The sequence below is a fragment of the Leucoraja erinacea genome, unplaced genomic scaffold, assembly GCF_028641065.1.
Source record: "Leucoraja erinacea ecotype New England unplaced genomic scaffold, Leri_hhj_1 Leri_1051S, whole genome shotgun sequence".
Lineage (NCBI taxonomy): Eukaryota > Metazoa > Chordata > Chondrichthyes > Rajiformes > Rajidae > Leucoraja > Leucoraja erinaceus.
In genome coordinates, this window is record NW_026575288.1 from 22,501 (window position 1) to 42,500 (window position 20,000).

The window sequence follows — 20,000 nt, forward strand, 5'->3', positions numbered from 1 at the left end:
CGACTACGGGACGCTTGTCTGCGCGGAGTTTGCACGTTCTCTCTCCCCGTGGCCCGCGTGGGTTTTCTCCGGGTGCTCCGTTTTACTCCCACACACTCCAGAGCCGTGCGGGTTTGCAGGTTAATTGGCTTTGGTGTAAAAAATTCAAAAAACGGTCCCTGGTGAGTTAGTCGGTTCTTAACTGAGGGGGCGTCAGTCAGTGTGGGGGGGGGGGGGGGGGGGGGGTCGGGAGGGGAGAGGTGGGATGAGGAGGGGATGGGGGGGAGATGGGGGGGATGGGGATGGGGGGGGGGTGGGTGGGGAGAGGTGGGGGGGGGAGGTAATGGGGGGTGGGGGATGGGGATGGGGGGGGGGGGATGGGGGTGATGGCGGGGGTGGGGGGGGTGATGGGGGATTGGGGGGATGGGGGGGGATGGGGTGAGGGGGGGGGGTGGGGTGGGGGGGATGGCGGGAGATGGGGGGGAGAGGTGGGGTGGGAGGTGATTGGGGGGATGGGGGAGGTGATGGGGGATGGGGTGATGGCTGGTCGGTGCGGACTGGGTTCGACCTGTACCACTGCAGGCTAAACCGATGGCAGCTCAGAGGGGCAGGGACTTGCTGACGGTCCGCTTGCAGAGGGAGGTGAGGAGGCCGGTGAGGAACCGGAGGCCAGTGGTGCCCCCGGGCACGGAGCTGAGGATATAGGCAGCCAGTGCGGCCAGCTGTATAGAGGCAGCCACGGCGGTAAGAGGGGTGCTGCGGAGGGCAAGGGCCGCATACAGGGTGCCCAGCAGGGAGCCCAGGTAGGCTGCCGTGAAGGGCAGGTGGTCGAGGGAGGCCAAAAGCCTCAGTTGGTTCCAGGGCCCGCGGAGAAGGGCCAGGCTGCCCAGCAGGAAGAGGCTCCCCATGGTGAAGAGAAGAGCAAACTTGCGGGCCCTCAGCAGCAGGAAGGGGGCGTACAGGGCCGACAGGCCGAAGCACGCCAGCCCCGCGGCCAAGCACAGGCCGAACCCCACCAGCCGCTGCCTGCGGGACAGGGAGGGCAGGCAGGGGTCCGGGTCCGTGGCCCAGCCCCCTGGGGGAGGGGGGCTAGCATTCTGTGGATGGGCCGAGCGGCCGCTGAGGGGGGAGGAGAAGGGGTTGAGGCGGCTGGCCCAGCCGGGAGCGGGGGGAGAGGGCTCGGAGTCTGGGATGAGCAGAGGACGGCTGTCTGCTCCGTCCCCGGCTGGTCCTGCCCGTGACTGAGACAGGTACTCCCTCAGCTGCCGGTTCAACTCACTCATGCCCAACTGGTGCTGGCCTTCCTCACAGAGGCTGTGGGTACAGGAGTGGCCCAGGGGGGTGGGGGGGGAGACCTTCACACTACCACCCCGGGGGGTGCCAACACCCACCCCTTACGGTGCCGGGCAAACAGAGTCTTCCCCGCCCAAGGTGATGGAGCTGCAGACTTGGTGTAAGCCTGACCCTTTAACAGGCCGATTGTTGCTTGAGGGGGGCCTGTGTGGACTGTCACTTGAAGACACCTCCAAGATGCACCGTCACTTGCAGACTCCTCCAAGATGCACCGTCACTTGCAGACTCCTCTCCAAGATGCACCGTCACTTGCAGACTCCTCCAAGATGCACCGTCACTTGCAGACTCCTCCAAGATGCACTGTCACTTGCAGACACCTCCAAGATGCACCGTCACTTGCAGACTCCTCCAAGATGCACCGTCACTTGCAGACACCTCCAAGATGCACCGTCACTTGCAGACTCCTCCAAGATGCACCGTCACTTGCAGACACCTCCAAGATGCACCGTCACTTGCAGACTCCTCCAAGATGCACTGTCACTTGCAGACTCCTCTCCAAGATGCACCGTCACTTGCAGACTCCTCTCCAAGATGCACTGTCACTGCAGACACCTCCAAGATGCACCGTCACTTGCAGACTCCTCCAAGATGCACCGTCACTTGCAGACACCCTCCAAGATGCACCGTCACTTGCACTTGCAGACTCCTCTCCAAGATGCACCGTCACTTGCAGACTCCTCTCCAGGACACCTCCAAGATGCACTGTCACTTGCAGACTCCTCCAAGATGCACCGTCACTTGCAGACTCCTCCAAGATGCACTGTCACTTGCAGACTCCTCCAAGATGCACCGTCACTTGCAGACTCCTCTCCAAGATGCACCGTCACTTGCAGACTGTCACTTACAGACTCCTCCAAGATGCACCATCACTTGCAGACACCTCCAAGATGCACCATCACTTGCAGACTCCTCTCCAAGATGCACCGTCACTTGCAGACTCCTCCAAGATGCACCGTCACTTGCAGACACCTCCAAGATGCACCACACTTGCAGACTCCTCTCCAAGATGCACCGTCACTTGCAGACACCTCCAAGATGCACCGTCACTTGCAGACTCCTCTCCAAGATGCACTGTCACTTGCAGACTCCTCTCCAGGGTGTTCCGTCCTTGTGTGACACGCTGTCCCGTTGGTGTTTAAGTCTCCTTCGGGGGTGGACTGTAGCTTCACGAATCTCTCACACGTTCTCTGTCGCCTTAAGATTTTTATTCTGGGTGTTCTGTCGCCGTGAGACCCCTCCAGGGGTGGACTGTCGCTTTAAGCGAGCCTCCTGGATGGCCTGTCCCTTTAAGGCTGGTCCTTTGTGAATCCTCCAAGATGGACTGTCTCTTTAAAACTCCTCTGTGTGGACTGCCCCTTTAAGAGAGCCTCTTGTGTGGACTGCCCCTTTAAGAGAGCCTCTTGTGTGGACTGCCCCTTTAAGACTCCTATGTGTGGACTGCCCCTTTAAGAGAGCCTCTGTGTGGACTGCCCCTTTAAGAAGGGGTCGCCTCCTCCTCTCAGCGGGCGCCGAGCAGGTCGACGACGGTCCCCGTTAACTCGTGTCTTGCGGCAAAGGCGCTGCTGTGCTGTGGGCCGCCTCCCCGCCTCTAGCCCGGTCTCTCCTCGTCTCCCCGTCTCTCCTCCTCCTCTCCTTCTCTCCGCTCGTCGACTCCCTCCGCCCTTCTCAAAATGGCCGCCGTCCCTTCTCAAAATGGCCGACGCACCATTCGGCCCTTATCAAGATGGCGGACGCACCTCCCATCCCTCCTCAAAATGGCCGCCGTTCCTTCCCAAAATGGCCGCTCTTGCCCTCCTCAAAATGGACGGCCGCCTCCGAGCCCTTCTCAAGATGGCGGACGCGCCTACCAGTCCATCTCAAGATGGCGGACGCGCCTACCAGTCCATCTCAAGATGGCGGACGCGCCTACACGACCTTCTCAAGATGGCGGACGCGCTTACCAGCCCTTCTCAAGATGGCCGACACACCTCAAGTCAAGTCCAGTCACATTTATTTATATAGCACATTTAAAAAACAACTCTCGTTGGCCAAAATGCTTTGCATTTGATATAAGAATAGCACAGCAAAACAGACTACATACATATATACATGTGGCCCTCACTCACAGGACGTCACGAAAGGCTTGGGAGTATCAATCAATCAATCAACCTTTATTGTCATCTTGCAAAGCAACAGTTGTACAGTGCAAAACGAGAAGACGTTTCCCAGGGAATAGCGGAGCATCGCACATGAAACTTAAACATTTCACACATAATAACAATAAAAACAATCCAGTCCCTGAGGGAACAGTATAAATAGTTAAAAGCAGGTAAAACACAACGTTAAAATACAATAATCCAGTCATAAAAATGTCCGGGGCAGCTGATTTGAGTGGCCATTGCCAGTTATTAAAGTGTCCGTGCCAGCCGCAGAATCAAGTGATTGTGAGTACAGAGTGACTGTTTAGCAGCCTCACAGCCTGTGGTAGGAAGCTGTTTAGCAGTCTTGTGGTCCGGGCTTTGATGCTTCGATATCTCTTGCCTGATGGCAGGAGATCCAGGTGTATGTGGAGGGGGTGCAGTTTGTCCTTAGCAATTCTCTGAGCTTTTTTCAGACAGTGGCTCTGGAACAGTTCTTGTACCGAGGGTAGGGAGATGCCAATGATCCTCTGCTCCCCTCACTACCCTCTGCAGAGCCTTCCTGTCCAAGCAGTTGCAGGTGGAGTACCACGTATTTATACAGTACGCGAGTACAGACTCCACCGTACCCCTGTAGAAAGTCCTGAGGATGTTGGTGGGGAGTGAGGCCTGTTTTAGTTTCCTCAGGAAGTGCAGTCGCTGATGGGCCTGTTTGATGGTCCCAGTGGTGTTCCTGGACCAGGTGAGGCGTCTGTAATTTGCACACCAAGGAACTTTATGCTCTCCACTCTCTCCACTGTGGTGCCACTGATGTTGAGGGGTGTATGCTTTGGCTGCGACCACCTGAAGTCGACAACCATCTCCTTCGTTTTGTCGATATTTAATTCTAGATTATTTTTGCCGCACCAGTCCACTAGTTGTTTTACTTCCTGTACATTGATTCGTTATAGATAAGTTAAGTGAGTTTATTGTGAAATTCTTGCTTTGCTTCATCACACAGAACATAGTAGGCATTTACTACAAAACAGATCAGTGTGTCCATATACCATAATATAATATACACACACATGAATAAATAAACTGATAAAGTGCAAATAACAGAAAATGGGTTATTAATAATCAGAGTTTTGTCGGAGCCAGGTTTAATAGCCTGATGGCTGTGGGGAAGTAGCTATTCCTGAACCTGGTCGTTGCAGTCTTCAGGCTCCTGTACCTTCTACCTGAAGGTAGCAGGGAGATGAGTGTGTGGCCAGAATGGTGTGGGTCTTTGATGATACTGCCAGCCTTTTTGAGGCAGCGACTGCGATAAATCCCCTCGATGGAAGGAAGGTCAGAGCCGATGATGGACTGGGCAGTGTTTACTACTTTTTGTAGTATTTCCCGCTCCAGCATATGACAGTCCCGCCATCCCGGGAATTAATCTTGTAAACCTACGCTGCACAATGTTTATTTTCGTGGATTAGATTTTCAATGTTCAGACAGTGAGTTTCAGACTGCCAACATTCTGAAGGCGTTTCTTCAGACTGAGTCAGGGGAGAGGGAAACAAGAGAATATGAAAAGGTGCATAGAACAAATGCATGAGAGATATGCAAAAGATATGCAAACCATTGATGATCAAGGAAAGGTGGAGCCCACAATGGTCCATTGTCTGCTGCAGGGGAAGGTGATACAAGCAGTGATACAAACAGTGAAACTCAGCAGGTCAACAGTGAAACTGAAGGTCTGAAGAGGGGTTTCGGACCAAAACGTCGCCTATTTCCTTCGCTCCATAGATGCTGCCTCACCCGCTGAGTTTCTCCAGCATTTTTGTGTACCAGCATCTGCAGTTCCTTCCTAAACAGTGAAACTAGTACAATGTTTTGAGTCGAGACCCTTCTTCAGACTGAGTCAGGGGAGAGGGAGTAGAGATATGGAAGGGTGAGATGTTAAAAGGATAGCTTTAAAAATATGCAGGGTGACTTGGACAGGTCGGGTGAGTGGGCAGATGCATGCAGATGCAGTACAATGTAGATAAATGTGAGATTATCCACTTTTGCGACAAGAACAAGGAGACAGATTATTATCTGAATGGTGTCAGATTAGGAAAAAGGGAAGTGTAACGAGACCTGGGTGTCCTTGTACACCAGTCACTGAAAGTAAGCATGCAGGTACAGCAGGCAGTGAAGAAAGATAATGACATGTAGGCCTTCATAACAAGAGGATTTGAGTATAGGAGTAAAGAGGTCCTTCTGCAGTTGTACAGGGCCCTGGTGAGACCACATCTGGAGTATAGTGTACAGTTTTGGTCTCCAACTTTGAGGAAGGACCTCCATGCTATTGAGGCAGTGCAGCGTAGGTTCACGAGATTTATCCCTGGGATGGCGGGACTGTCATATGAGGAAAGATTGGAAAGACTAGGCTTGTATTCACTGGAATTGGTGTGTGTGTGTAGGGGGGGGGGGGGGGGGGGGGGGGGTGTGAGTGTGGGGTTTGGTGTGTGTGTGTGTGTTTGTGTGTGTGTGTGTATGGATCTGTGTGTGTGTATGTGTGTGTGTGTGTGTGTGTGTGGGAGGGTGTTTGTGTGTGTGTGTGGGGTTTTGTGTGTGTGTGTGTGTGATATGTGCGTGTGTGTGTGTGTGTGTGTTTTGTGTGTGTGTGTGTGTGTGTGTGGGGGTGTGTGTGTGTGTGTGTGTGTGTGTGTGTTTGTGTGTGTGTGTGTGTGTGTTTTTGTGTGTGTGTGTGTGTGTGTGTGTGTGTGTGTGTGTGTGTGTGTGTGTGTGTGTGTGTGTGTGTGTGTTTGGGTGTGTGTGTGTGTGTGTGTGTGGTTTTGTGTGTGGGGTTTGATATGCGCATGTGTGTGTGTGTGTGTGTGTGCGTGTGGGTGGTTTGGTGCGTGTGGGGTTTGATGTGTGCATGTGTGTCTACATGCGTGGTTTGAATGAGTTTACAGAAGTGCCTGTGCGTGTGTGCGTGCTGCTAGCCTGCAGAGACGGAGAGAGATGTCACAGGCAGTGAATTAACTGCTCGTTGAAGTTCAGTCACGTCGCTCCTCATTAAAATCCGCAGACCGCCAGGAACTGTAGTCTGCCCCCCGGCATCAAGACAGACACACAAAGCTGGAGTAACTCAGCGGGACAGGCGGCATCTCTGGAGAGAAGGAATGGGTGATGTTTCGGGTCGAGTCTGAAGAAGTGTCTTGACCCGAAACGTCGCCCATTCCTTCTCTCCGGAGATGCTCAGCTGACTGGTATGTTGGCATTCATAGCAAAAGGATTTGAGTATAGGAGCAGGGAGGTTCTACTGCAGTTGTACAGGGTCTTGGCGAGACCACACCTGGAGTATTGCGTACAGGTTTGGTCTCCTAATCTGAGGAAAGACATTCTTGCCATAGAGGGAGTACAGGGAAGGTTCACCAGACTGATTCCTGGGATGTCAGGACTTTCATATGAAGAAAGACTGGATAGACTCGGCTTGTACTCGCTAGAATTCAGAAGATTGAGGGGGGATCTTATAGAAACTTACAAAATTCTTAAGGGGTTGGACAGGCTAGATGCAGGAAGATTGTTCCCGATGTTGGGGAAGTCCAGAACTAGGGGTCACAGTTTAAGGATAAGAGGGAAGTCTTTTAGGACCGAGATGAGAAAATCATTTTTCGCACAGACAGTGGAATTCTCTGTCACAGAAGGTAGTTGAGGCCACAGTTCATTGGCTAGATCTAAGAGGGAGTTAGATGTGGCCCTTGTGGCTAAAGGGATCAGGGGGTATGGAGAGAAGGCAGGTACGGGGTACTGATTGGGGATGATCAGCCATGATCATATTAAATGGCGGTGCTGGCTCGAAGGGCCGAATGGCCTCTACTCCTGCACCTATTGTCTATGTTTCTATGTTCTATGACTGTCCCGCTGAGTTACTCCAGCACTTTGTGTCTGCAGTGTAAACCGGCATCTGCAGTTCCTTCCGACACAATCAGTCTGACTTCCCAATACAGGCACATGTCCCACACCTCAAAAACTCCTCAGAGAGGGGCAGCAGAGAGAAACACTGGCTTCCCCTTCAATAACCCCCTGACACTTCCCTATCTCCATATAATGAGTGTTTGTCGGCACTGGGCCTGTACTCGCTGGAGTTTAGAAGAATGAGGGGGGGGACCTCATTGAAACTTACCGAATAGCGAAAGGCCTGGATAGAGTGGATGTGGAGAGGATGTTTCCACTAGTGGGAGAGTCCAGGACTAGAGGTCACAGCCTCAGAATTAAAGGATGTTCTTTCAGGAAAGTGATGAGGAGGAATTTCTTTAGCCAGGGGGTGGTGAATCTGTGGAATTCTTTGCCACAGAAGGCTGTGGAGGCCACAAGTCAGTGGGTATTTTTAATGCAGCGATAGATAGATTCTTGATTTGTGTGGGTGTCAGGGGTTAGGGGGAGAAGGCAGGAGAATGGGGTTAGGAGGGAGAGATAGGCAAGTCAAGTTTATTGTCACGTGTCCCAGATGGGACAATGAAATTCTTGCTTGCTGCAGCACAACATAATATAGTAAGCATAAATACAGAACAGTTCAGTTCAATATACACATAAATAAGCAGATAAAGTGCAATAGGTTGTTACAGTTCAGATGTTTAAGAAGGAACTGTGCAGATGCTGGAAAATCGAAGGTACACAAAAATGCTGGAGAAACTCAGCGGGTGCAGCAGCATCTATGGAGCGAAGGAAATGGGCAACGTTTCGGGCCTATTTGTGGGATATGGGGAGAAGGCAGGCACGGGTTATTGATTGGGGATGATCAGACATGATCACAATGAATGGCGGTGCTGGCTCGAAGGGCCAAATGGCTTCCTCCTGCACCTATTTTCTATGTGGGCCGAAACGTTGAAGTCTGAAGAATGGGTTCCTGTTTCCATAGATGCTGTTACAGTTCCGAGTCTGTCTGTTGGTGACTTTAACAGTCTGATGGCTGTGGGGAAGAAGCTATTCCTCAACCTGGATGTAACAGATTGCCCCTAATTTGAGGAAGGACATTCTTGCTACTGAGGGAGCCCAGCGTAGGTTCACCAGGTTAATTCCCGGGATGGCGGGACTGTCATATGCTGAGAGAATGGAGCGGCTGGGCTTGTATACTCTGGAGTTTAGAAGGATGAGAGGGAATCTTATTGAAACATACACGATTATTAAGGATTTGGACACGCAAGAGGCAGGAAACATGTTCCCGATGTTGGGGGAGTCCAGAACCAGGGGCCACACACACAGTTTAAGAATAAGGGGTAAACAGAATTGAGGAAACACTTTCACCCAGAGAGTTGTGAGTCTGTGGAATTCTCTGCCTCAGATGGAGGCTGGTTCTCTGGATGCTTTCAAGAGAGAGCTAGATAGGGCTCTTAAAGATAGTGGAGTCAGGGGATATGGGGAGAAGGCAGGAACGGGGTACTGATTGGGGACGATCAGCCATGATCACATTGAATGGTGGTGCTCTCCCCCGACTGTCAGTCCGGAGAAGGGTCTCGACCCGAAACGTCGCCCATTCCTTCTCTCCAGAGACGCTGCCCGTCCCGCTGAGTTACTCCAGCATTTTGTGTCTATCTTCAGTGTAAACCGGCATCTGCAGTTCCTTCCGACAGTCTCTGAGTCCGTGTCAGGTTCCCCTGGCCCATCGCCGCCACCTGCAGGCCACCCCATATAGTGCGGCTGAGCCAAGTCAAGTCAAACATCGACACAAAGAGCTGGAGTAACATAGAAACATAGACAATAGGTGCAGGAGTAGAGGCCATTCGGCCCTTCGAGCCTGCACCGCCATTCAATATGATCATGGCTGATCATCCAACTCAGTATCCTGTACCTGCCTTCTCTCCATACCCCCTGATCCCTTTAGCCACAAGGGCCACATCTAACTCCCTCTTAAATATAGCCAATGAACTGTCCTCAACTACCTTCTGTGGCAGAGAATTCCACAGATTCACCACTCTCTGTGTGTGAAAAAAAAGGTTTTCCTCATCTCGGTCCTAAAAGAATTCCCTCTTATCCTTAAACTGTGTGACCCCTTGTTCTGGACTTCCCCAACATCGGGAACAATCTTCCTGCATCTAGCCTGTGCAACCCCTTAAGAATTTTGTAAGTTTCTATAAGATTCCCCCTCAATCTTCTAAATTCTAGCGTGTACAAGCCGAGTCTATCCAGTCTTTCTTCATATGAAAGTCCTGCCATCCCAGGAATCAGTCTGGTGAACCTTCTCTGTACTCCCTCTATGGCAAGAATGTCTTTCCTCAGATTAGGAGACCAGTAGCTCAGCAGCTCGGCTGCCCCCGAGCTCAGGATCGAACCTGGGACCCTGGTGCCGTGAGGCAACGGCTCTAACCACTGCGCCACCATGCTGCCCATAGGTTGCTAACTCCTGTCACCATTATTGGTGAGACTATTGCCCAGTGGTTATTCTGCTTGGAATGAATAGACAATAGATGCAGGAGTAGGCCATTCGGCCCTTGGAGCCAGCACTGCCATTCAATATGATCACGGCTGATCAACCACGCTAGAGGCAGGAAACATGTTCCCGATGTTGTGGGAGTCCAGAACCAGGGGCCACAGTTTAAGAATAAGAGGCAAGCCATTTAGAATGGAGACGAGGAAACACTTTTTCTCACAGAGAGTTGTGAGTCTGTGGAATTCTCTGCCTCAGAGGCCAGTGGATGCAGGTTCTCTGGATACTTTCAAGAGAGAGCTAGATAGGGCTCTTAAAGATAGCGGAGTCAGGGGAGAAGGCAGGAACGGGGAACTGATTGGGGATGATCAGCCATGATCACATTGAATGAGGGTGCAGGCTCGAAGGGCCGAATGGCCTCTACTCCTGCACCTATTGTCTATACATATTTTTAGGATGTTCAAACAGTTGAATAAAATAAACACTTAAGAAATGAGTTAATTTATGTTTTTTACTCATGAGACAAAATAAATTATATGTAAAATTATACACAAGGGAGAATAAGATGAAAATTACCAAAAAAACATAAGAAAATTTAGTTGAGGGTGAATGACACTGAAATGGTCCCAGCTACACTAGTCATAGAGTGATACAGTGTGGAAACAGGCCCTTCGGCCCAACTTGCCCACACCGGCCAACATGTCCCAGCTACACTAGTCCCACCTGCCTGCGCTTGGTCCATATCCCTCCAAATCTGTCCTATCCATGTACCTGTCTAACTGTTTCTTAACGATGGGATAGTCCCAGCCTCAACTACCTCCTCTGGCAGCTCGTTCCATACACCCTGTGTGAAAAAGTTACCCCTCAGATTCCTATTCAATCTTTTCCCCTTCACCTTGAACCTGTGTCCTCTGGTCCTCGATTCCCCTACTCTGGGCAAGAGACTCTGTGCATCTATTCCAATGGCAGTGCAGCGTAGGATCCCGAGATTGATCCCTGGGATGGCGGGACTGTCATATGAGGAAAGATTGGAAAGACTAGGTTTGTATTCACTGGAGTTTAGAAGGATGAGGGGGGTGGGGGGATCTTATAGAAACATATAAAATTATAAAAGGACTGGACAGGCTAGTTACAGGAAAAATGTTCCCAATGTTGGGCGAGTCCAGAACCAGGGGCCACACAGTCTTAGAATAAAGGGGAGGTCATTTAAGACTGAGGTGAGAAAAAACGTTTTTCTCATGTGTGGTGAGGCTGAGGGGGGGGGGGGGATGTGTGGGGTTGGGGTGGGGTGAGTTAACGGTCTGTGGGCTGGGCTGGGCTGGGTGCTGGGCTGGGCTGGGGGGCTGGGCTGGGCTGGCTGGGCTGGGCTGGGCTGGGCTGGGTTGGGTGCTGGGCTGGGTGCTGGGCTGGGCTGGGGGCTGGGTGCTGGGCTGGGCTGGGCTGGGCTGGGCTGGGTGCTGGGCTGGGTGCTGGGCTGGGCTGGGCTGGGTTGGGTTGGGTGCTGGGCTGGGCTGGGCTGGACTGAGCTGGGTCTCCGATTCTGGGCTGGGCTGGGTTGGGTTGGGTTGGGTGCTGGGCTGGGCTGGCTGGGTTGGGCTGGGCTGGGCTGGGTTGGGTTTTGGTTTGGGTGCTGGGCTGGGCTGGCTGGGTTGGGCTGGGCTGGGGGCTGGGCTGGACTGGACTGGGCTGGGCTGGGCTGGGCTGGGCTGGACTGGACTGGGCTGGACTGCCCCTCCTTCTCCTTGTTGACCCTCTCCTCTCTCCTTGTTTTCCAGGCTGCTGCCCGCTGTAGAGGGATGGCGATGTGGATGGCAGTTTTGGCCGTCTTGTTCCCACCCTACACCATCGTGGAAGCTCGGAATAACACAATAGGTAAAAGCACGACTCCCTTTATCCCAGCCTATCTCTACTAGAGTCGCCAACTGCCCCGTATTAGCCGGGACATCCCGTATATTGGTTTGTCCCGTACGGGACCGCCCTTGTCCCGTATTTGACCGCTGCTACTCGGGTCGAGGGGACTGTTGGGGTCGGCCTTCGGACCTTCGCTGACCACCAACACCACCCCCCCCCATCCCTCCTTCTCGTGGCCGTTCATCAGTTGGACTGTGCGGGGGGCCCCACCCACGGGCCAAAACTCCTCACAGCTGACCCGCCGGCTGGGCTTTGTGTGCAGTCTCATCATTCACCAGTCGGTCAACGAATTGGTCTATACTGGTCTATACTGGTCCGTATTGGTCCGTATTGGTCCATACTGGTCTGTACTGGTCTGTACTGGTCTATACTGGTCTATACTGGTCCGTACTGGTCCGTACTGGTCTATACTGGTCTATACTGGTCTATACTGGTCTATACTGGTCTGTACTGGTCTGTACTGGTCTATACTGGTCCGTACTGGTCTGTACCGGTCTGTACTGGTCTATACTGGTCTGTACTGGTCTATACTGGTCCGTACTGGTCTATACTGGTCCGTACTGGTCCGTACTGGTCTATACTGGCTGGTACAGGTCTATACTGGTCTATACTGGTCTGTACTGGTCTATACTGGTCCGTACTGGTCTGTACTGGTCTGTACTGGTCTGTACTGGTCTATACTGGTCCGTACTGGTCCATACTGGTCTGTACTGGTCTGTACTGGTCTGTACTGGTCCGTACTGGTCTATACTGGCTGGTACTGGTCTGTACTGGTCTGTACTGGTCTGTACTGGTGTACTGGTCTATTCTGGTCTATACTGGTCTGTACTGGTCCGTACTGGTCTATACTGGTCTATACTGGTCTGTACTGGCCGGTACAGGTCTATACTGGTCTATACTGGTCCCTGCTGGTCCCTGCTGGTCCCTGCTGTACAGGTCTATACTGGTCTATACTGGTCTATACTGGTCTCTGCTGGTCACTGCTGGTCCCTGCTGGTCCATACTGGTGTGTGTTTCCAGATACCCCCTATCTCAGTGCCCCCCCTCTCTCTCCCCCCCACAGGCTGCCGTAAGATCCGTCCCCCCCAGGATGGGGGTATCCGTTACCCGGGCCTGACCCAGGACCAGATCCGCAGCATCGAGGTGCTGCCCGTGGCGTACGAGATCGAGTACATCTGCCGGAGTAACAGGGTCATCGACGGGCCCCGTGTACGCAAGTGTCTCCACAACGGCCTGTGGACCGACATGGAACAACGCAGCCGGTGTGGTGAGTTCCGGGGATCCCGGGGGCCCAGCGCACAATGTGGCTGGGGACGGGGTTACACGCTAATACTTCCCCCTGTGGACGGGGACCCCTGGGGGCCAGCGCACAATGTGGCTGGGGACGGGGTTACACGCTAATACTTCCCCCTGTGGACGGGGACCCCTGGGGGCCAGCGCACAATGTGGCTCGGGACGGGGTTACACTCTAATACTTCCCCCTGTGGATGGGGACCACAACCCGACTCACAACATGGCTGGGGTTGGTGCCACATGCTAACTCTTCCCCCTGTGAACAGGGTTACACACTAACTCTTCCCTCTGGGGGCTGGGGTCACCCTTTAGCCCTTGCCCAGGCCTTTAGACCGGGGCTGGGGAGTCAAACACTGAATTACTTATTATCGAGTTATTGATGAAATTCTGTGCGTTGCCCACTCGGTCTCCGAGTGGAGGCGTGGGTTCAAATCCCACCTCTGACACCATGTAAAGGTTTCTGTTGAAGGCAAGGCTCTGCTGTGTCCAGTACAAGAAGACACGTCCACCACTGAGTTAGAGTAAAGAATAAAGAGGCAATCACTTGGCCTCAGTCCCGAGGCTCAGGCTCGGGTTTCACAAGCTTCTACTTTAGATTACACATATATATTTATATTACACTAGACCAAGTGCAGACCCGTTGGGTCTGTTTTCCCCAACAGCGTTTGCGGGGGGGGGGGGGGGGGGGGGGGGTGAGGTGTGAAGAGGGGAGGGAGGAGGAGGAAACGGGATAGATGGGGAGAGAGATGTGGGGGGGGGGATGGGGAGGAGGGAGGGATGGGGAGAGGTGTGGGGGGAAAGCGGGGAAAGAGGTCGGGGGGGGAGAGTGGAGGGGAAGGGGGGGGAGAAGAGGAGGGGAAGGGGGGGAGAGAAGTGGAAGAGTGGGGAGGGAGTTGGAGAGGGGGGTAGCGGGAGTGATGGAAGAGGGACAGAGGGATAGGGGGAAGGGGATGGGGGAGAGAGGGAAGGGGGTGGGGTAGACAGGGTAGGGGGATGGGGGAGAGAAGGGATGGGGAGAGGGGTGAGGAGAGGGGGAGGAGAGAGTGGGAGAGAAGTGAAAGAGTGGGAGTGAAGTGAAAGAGTGGGGAGGGGGAGGGGTAGAGGGGTAGTGGGGGAGTGGTAGAAGAGGGATGGGGGAGTGGTGGAAGAGGGACAGAGGGGTAGGGGAAGGGGTGGGGGGAGAGAGGGGAAGGGAGGGGAAGAGAGAGGGGTGGGGGTGGGAGAGGCATTTGGGGTAAGGGGATAGAAGTGGAAGAGTAGGGAGGGAGGGGTAGGGGGTGGTGAGACAGGGACAGAGGGGTAGGGGGAAGGGGGGTGGGGTGGGGGTAGCGAGGGAAGGGGGGTGGGGGGGGAGAGAGAGATGGGTGGGAGAGTGAGAGGGGTGGGGAGAGGGAAACATAGAAATTAAGTGCAGGAGTAGGCCATTCGGACCTTTGAGCCTGCATCACCATTCAATATGATCATGGCTGATCATCCAACTCAGTATCCTGTCCCTGCCTTCTCTCCATACCCCTGATCCCTTTAGCCACAAGGGCCACATCTAACTCCCTCTTAACTATAGCCCATGAACTGGCCTCAACTACCTTCTGTGGCAGAGAGTTCCAGCGACTCACCACTATCTGTGTGAAAAATGTTTTCCTTATCTCAGTACTAAAGGATTTCACCTTTATCCTTAAACTGTGTCCCGCTTGTCCTGGACTTCCCCAACATCGGGAACAATCTTCCTGCATCAGACAAATGCAATTCAGGACTTTTCTCTTCACAAGCAAAGTCAGAATGGCGGTTAGTGAAGAATTCGAACAATCGCTGAACGTTCAGATGCTGCGCGCGCCTCCTGCACCAAGGGGGGGTGCGTGTGTCGTCACACACAAAGATCTTGTAGCGGTGAGCTCCGCTATAAGATCTTTGGTCACACACTAAACTCGCGCCTCCACAAACAGATGAGCGTCTTGTTGAATGGAGAGCGCGTGGCTGCCTCCACAAACAGTCACACGCACTGTGGACCCGCCCCCACAAAAAATATTGTGTGAGGAAGGGGAGGAGGAGGGTGGAGAGGGGGAGGGGGAGGAGAAGAAGAGGGGGAGGAGAGGATGGGGGAGAGAGGTGGGGGGGAAGGGTTGGAGCGGGTGTGCATGAGTCGAGAGAAGAGAGAAGGGCAGAGAGAGAGAGAGAGAGGGTGGAGCATCAACAAAAAAGCTGGATAAACTCAGCGGGTGCAGCGGCATCTATGGACCGAAGGAAAAGGGGCAACGTTTTGGGGCGACACCCGGAAGAAGGGTTTCAGCCAAAAACGTTGACCATTCAATTCGCTCCATAGATGCTGCCGCACCCGCTGTGTTTATCCAGCTTTTTTTATGTCGACCATCGATTTTCCAGGATATGTAGTTCCTTCTTAAAGGCCAGAGGACTGTGCACGGTAAGGGAATGGGAGGGAGAGGGGGGGGAGGGGAGGGAGGGGGAAGAGTGGGAGGGTGGAGGGAGGGGGGGGGGGAGGAGGGGAAAGAGTGTGGGGGGGAATGAGAAGTGGAAAGAGGGACAGGGGGAGTGGTGGAAGAGGGACAGATGGGGAAGGGACAGGGGGGGTGGTGGAAGAGGGGAAGGGGTAGGGGGAGAGAGAGGGGAAGGGAGGGGGAGACAGGGGTGGAGGAGGGAGAGGGGGTGGGGTAAGGGGAGAAGTGGGGAGAGGGAGGGGAAGGGGGAGTGGTGGAAGAGGGACAGAGGGGAAGGGTGCGGGGGAGAGGGAAGGGGGTGGGGTAGAGAGGGAAGGGGTGGGGGAGAGAGGGATGGGGAGAGGGGTGAGGGACAGGGAGAGGGGGAGGAGAGAAGGAGGAGAGAAGTGGAAGAGTGGGCAGGGAGGGAGGGGGGTAGCGGGGAGGGGAGTGGTGGAAGAGGGACGGGGGTAGGGAACTGGGGACAGGGGACAGGGAAGGGTAGGAAGGGTAGAAAGAGGGGTGAGGGAGGGAGAGGGGTGGGGTAAGAGGAGAGAAGTGGGAGAGTGGGGAGGAAAGGGGTAGAGAGACTGGTGGAAGAGGGACAGGGTGGGGGGGAGCGGTAGGGGAAGGGGGGTGGGGGAGAGAGAGAGATGGGTGGCAGAGGGAGAGGGGTGAGGAGAAGGACACATAGAAACATAGAAATTAAGTGCAGGAGTAGGCCATTCGGCCCTTCGAGCCTGCACCGCCATTCAATATGATCAAGGCTGATCATCCAACTCAGTATCCCTGTACCTGCCTTCTCTCCATACCCCCTGGTCCCTTTAGCCACAAGGGCCACATCTAACTCCCTTTTAAATATAGCCAATGAACTGGCCTCAACTACCTTCTGTGGCAGAGAATTCCAGAGACTCACCACTATCTGTGTGAAAAATGTTTTCCTCATCTTAGTACTAAAGGCTTTCCCCTTTATCCTTAAACTGTGTCCCGCTTGTCCTGGACTTCCCCAACATCTGGAACAATCTTCCTGCATCAGACAAATGCAATTCAGGACTTTTCTCTTCACAAGCAAAGTCAGAATGACAGTTGGTGAAGAATTCAAATAATCACTGAGCGTTCTCTATGGCAACAATGTATTTGAGCATTGGGCATTGTGACATCACACGATGGAACGTTCACCAGGGGCTGGGGCTGGTGCTGCTTCTATGGGTGAGAAGCCAGTATATTTTTGAAATATCGGGGGGGGGGGTGAAGGATTTGATTAAAAACGTGTACTTAAACACGACGAAATGTTATGAGGAGCAGATACTTAGAAAGAAAAGCGAAATCTCTCCCGAAATGGAAAAGATGTCGGCGATTCTGCGTCCGGATTCGGAGTTGCGGGGAATCAAAGGAAGAAACGCGGCCGGAAGCCGTACATGCAAATGGATCCATTCCGATTGGACGTCTGCGAGCGTTGGGCATCGCGATTGGACGTCCGCGAGCATCGGGCATTGTGACATCGCACGGCGGGAACGAATCGAAAGGCAGGAAGGGATCCGGACGGCAGGCGGTCGGATGGGGCGAGAGTTTTAGATAGATAGATAGATAGATAGATAGATAGCTAGATAGATAGATAGATAGATAGATAGAGAGATAGATAGATAGATAGATAGATAGATAGATAGATAGATAGATAGATAGATGTATTACATTTCATGCCCAGACATCACAGGGTAAACAAACAGTGGCCACATAAAGGGCATCTCTCCCTTCACCAGCACCGCACACAAACACTTCCCCCAGGGGCAGGAGTCACAGTCTATTCCATTCCCCCCGGAGCTGGGGTCACCCCTCGGCTGAACCCGGGGCAGGGATCTCCCTCTCATCACTCCTTTCTCTGTCTTTCACTCTCTCTCTCTCTCCCCCTCTCTTCCCCCCTCTCCCCCTCCCTCTCTCCCCCCCAGTCCGTAACTGTTCCCGTTTGGCGTTGAGCCTGGAGAACGGTTCTGTGGTGACGAGGGCGGGGATGAAGCTGCCGGTGGAGGGGACGGTGGTGGAGTATCGCTGCAACGCCGGCTTCAAGCTGCTCGGCACCAGCCGACGGCTCTGCACCAAGTACGGCAAGTGGGACAGCAGCAAGCCCGTGTGTCAGGGTGAGTAGCTCCGGCCCGTGTGTCAGGGTGAGTATCACCGGCCTGTGTGTCAGGGTGAGTAGCTCCGGCCCGTGTGTCAGGGTGAGTAGCTCCGGCCCGTGTGTCAGGGTGAGTAGCTCCGGCCCGTGTGTCAGGGTGAGTAGCTCCGGCCCGTGTGTCAGGGTGAGTAGCTCCGGCCCGTGTGTCAGGGGGCGTAGGGCCGGCCGGTGTGGCAGGGTGAGGAGCTCCGGCCCGTGTGTCAGGGGGAGTTGCTCCGGCCCGTGTGTCAGGGTGAGTAGCTCCGGCCCGTGTGTCAGGGTGAGTAGCTCCGGCCCGTGTGTCAGGGTGAGTAGCTCCGGCCCGTGTGTCAGGGTGAGTAGCTCCGGCCCGGTGTCAGGGTGAGTAGAGGCCCGTGTGTCGTGGGTGAGTAGCTCCGGCCCGTGTGGTCAGGGTGAGTAGCGTCCGGCCCGGGGGGAGAGAGGGGGAGGGGAGAGAGGGGGAGAGCAGGAGAGAGAGAGAGAGTGGGGAGAGAGAGGGGGATGAGAGCAGGAGAGAGAGTGGGGGAGGGGGCGAAAGGGAGAGGATGTGTGATGTGTGTGGGGAGAGGGAGGAGTAACACAGGTTCAGGGAGTGAGGGGGGGGGAGAGGAGGGGGAGGGGCGGAGGGAGTAACACATGTACACAGCAGACTGTGCCCCCTCTAACATGAACCCTTGCTGTTCCCTCTCTTACAGTGGACCGCATTGGAAACCGCCAGACCCACAGTGAGTACACAGCTGGTGGGGGGGTGGGGGTTGGGGGGGGCTGGTCAGTGGGGGGGTGGGGTGGGTGGGGGGGGGGGGGGGCTGGTCAGGGGGGGGTGGGGGGGCTGGTCAGGGTGGGGGGGGGGGGGGGGGGGGGGTGGGGGGGGGGGGGGGGGGGGGTGGTCAGGGTGGGGGGGCTGGTCAGGGTGGGGGGGCTGGTCTGGGGGGGGGGGTGGGGGGGCTGGTCAGGGGGGGGGGGTGGGGGGGCTGGTCAGGGGGTGGGGGGGCTGGTCAGGGGGGGGGGGTCAGGGGGGCTGGTCAGGGTGGGGGGGCTGGTCAGGGGTTTTTGGGTGGGCTGGTGGGGGGGGTTTTTGGGGGGGGTGGGGGGGGGGTTGGGGGGGCTGGTCAGGGGGGGGTGGGGGGGGCTGGTCAGGGTGGGGGGGCTGGTCCAGGGGGGGGGGGTGGGGGGGGATGTGGTCAGGGGGGTGGGGGGGGGGGATTTGGTCAGGGGGGGGTTGGGGGGGGGGGGGGGTCTGGTCAGGGGGGGGGGGGTCAGGGGTGGGGGGTGCTGGTCAGGGGGGGGGGTGGGGTGGGGGGGGGCTGGTCAGGGTGGGGGGGGTGGGGGGGGTGGGTCAGGGTGGGGTGGGGGTGGGGGGCTGCAGGGTGGGGGGGGGGGGGTGCTGGTCAGGGGGGGGGGTCCAGCATTGGTCTGAAGGTCTGAATGCCCCCCAGGGCCATGGTTCAGCCACAGGTTCAGCTTGTGCAGGGGTGTATGGGTGACCATCAGAACTGCCCCCTCCATCGACTCTTTTAAGTCAACACTAAAGACTTATCTATTCTCCCAAGCCTTTCCTGACGTTCCCTGAGTGAGGGCTACATGTATATCCGTCTCCCCGTCACCTACATGAGGTTTCTTAAACAGCCCCAACTACCTCCTCTGGCAGCTCGTTCCACACACCCACCCAAGTTACCCCTCAGGTTCCTATTGAATCCTTTCCCCTTCACCTTGAACCCTGTGTCCTCTGGTCCTCGATTCCCCTACTCTGGGCAAGAGACTCTACCCGATCTATTCCTCTCATGATTTTACGCACCTCTATAAGATCTCCCCTCATCCTCCTGCGCTCCAAGGAATCTGAGGAAAGACATTCTTGCCATAGAGGGAGTACAGAGAAGGTTCACCAGACTGATTCCTGGGATGGCAGGACTTTCATATGAAGAAAGACTGGATAGACTCGGCTTGTACTCGCTAGAATTTAGAAGATTGATGGGGGAATCTTGTAGAAACTTACAAAAGGGGTTGGACGGGCTAGAAGCAGGAAGATTGTTCCCGATGTTGGGGAAGTCCAGAACAAGGGGTCACAGTTTAAGGATAAGGGGGAAATCTTTTAGGACCGAGATGAGGAAAACATTTTTCACACAGAGAGTGTTGAATCTGTGGAATTCTCTGCCACAGAAGGTAGTTGAGGCCAGTTCATTGGCTATATTTAAGAGGGAGTTAGATGTGGCCCTTGTGGCTAAAGGGATCAGGGGGTATGGAGAGAAGGCAGGGATGGGATACTGAGTTGGATGATCAGCCATGATCATATTGAATGGCGGTGCAGGCTCGAAGGCCCGAATGGCCTACTCCTGCACCTATTTTCTATGTTTCTATGTAACATCAAAGCCCTCTGTAGTTTA

At 54.6% G+C, this 20,000-nt stretch overlaps 2 protein-coding genes across 2 annotated transcripts in view; one reads left to right on the forward strand and one right to left on the reverse strand.

Moving 5' to 3' along the window:
• LOC129715186 (gamma-aminobutyric acid type B receptor subunit 1-like) overlaps positions 1–18,344 on the forward strand; it is a gene marked incomplete at its 3' end in the record, with an annotated part of 39,845 nt that extends 21,501 nt beyond the window's left edge. The window contains exons 2-5 of the mRNA XM_055665051.1: positions 11,610–11,706; positions 12,809–13,012; positions 17,414–17,602; positions 18,315–18,344. Of these exons, the coding sequence (XP_055521026.1) occupies positions 11,631–11,706; positions 12,809–13,012; positions 17,414–17,602; positions 18,315–18,344 (499 nt within the window). The remainder of the gene's footprint in view (positions 1–11,609; positions 11,707–12,808; positions 13,013–17,413; positions 17,603–18,314) is intronic.
• Positions 467–1,937, reverse strand: sft2d3 (SFT2 domain containing 3). The gene is made up of 2 exons (XM_055665052.1): positions 1,885–1,937; positions 467–1,854 (listed from the first exon to the last, which is right to left on the reverse strand). The coding sequence occupies exon 2, from the start codon at positions 1,260–1,262 to the stop codon at positions 579–581; it is 684 nt and encodes a 227-aa protein (XP_055521027.1). The 5' UTR covers positions 1,263–1,854; positions 1,885–1,937; the 3' UTR covers positions 467–578.
• Positions 18,345–20,000: the final 1,656 nt, after the last annotated feature.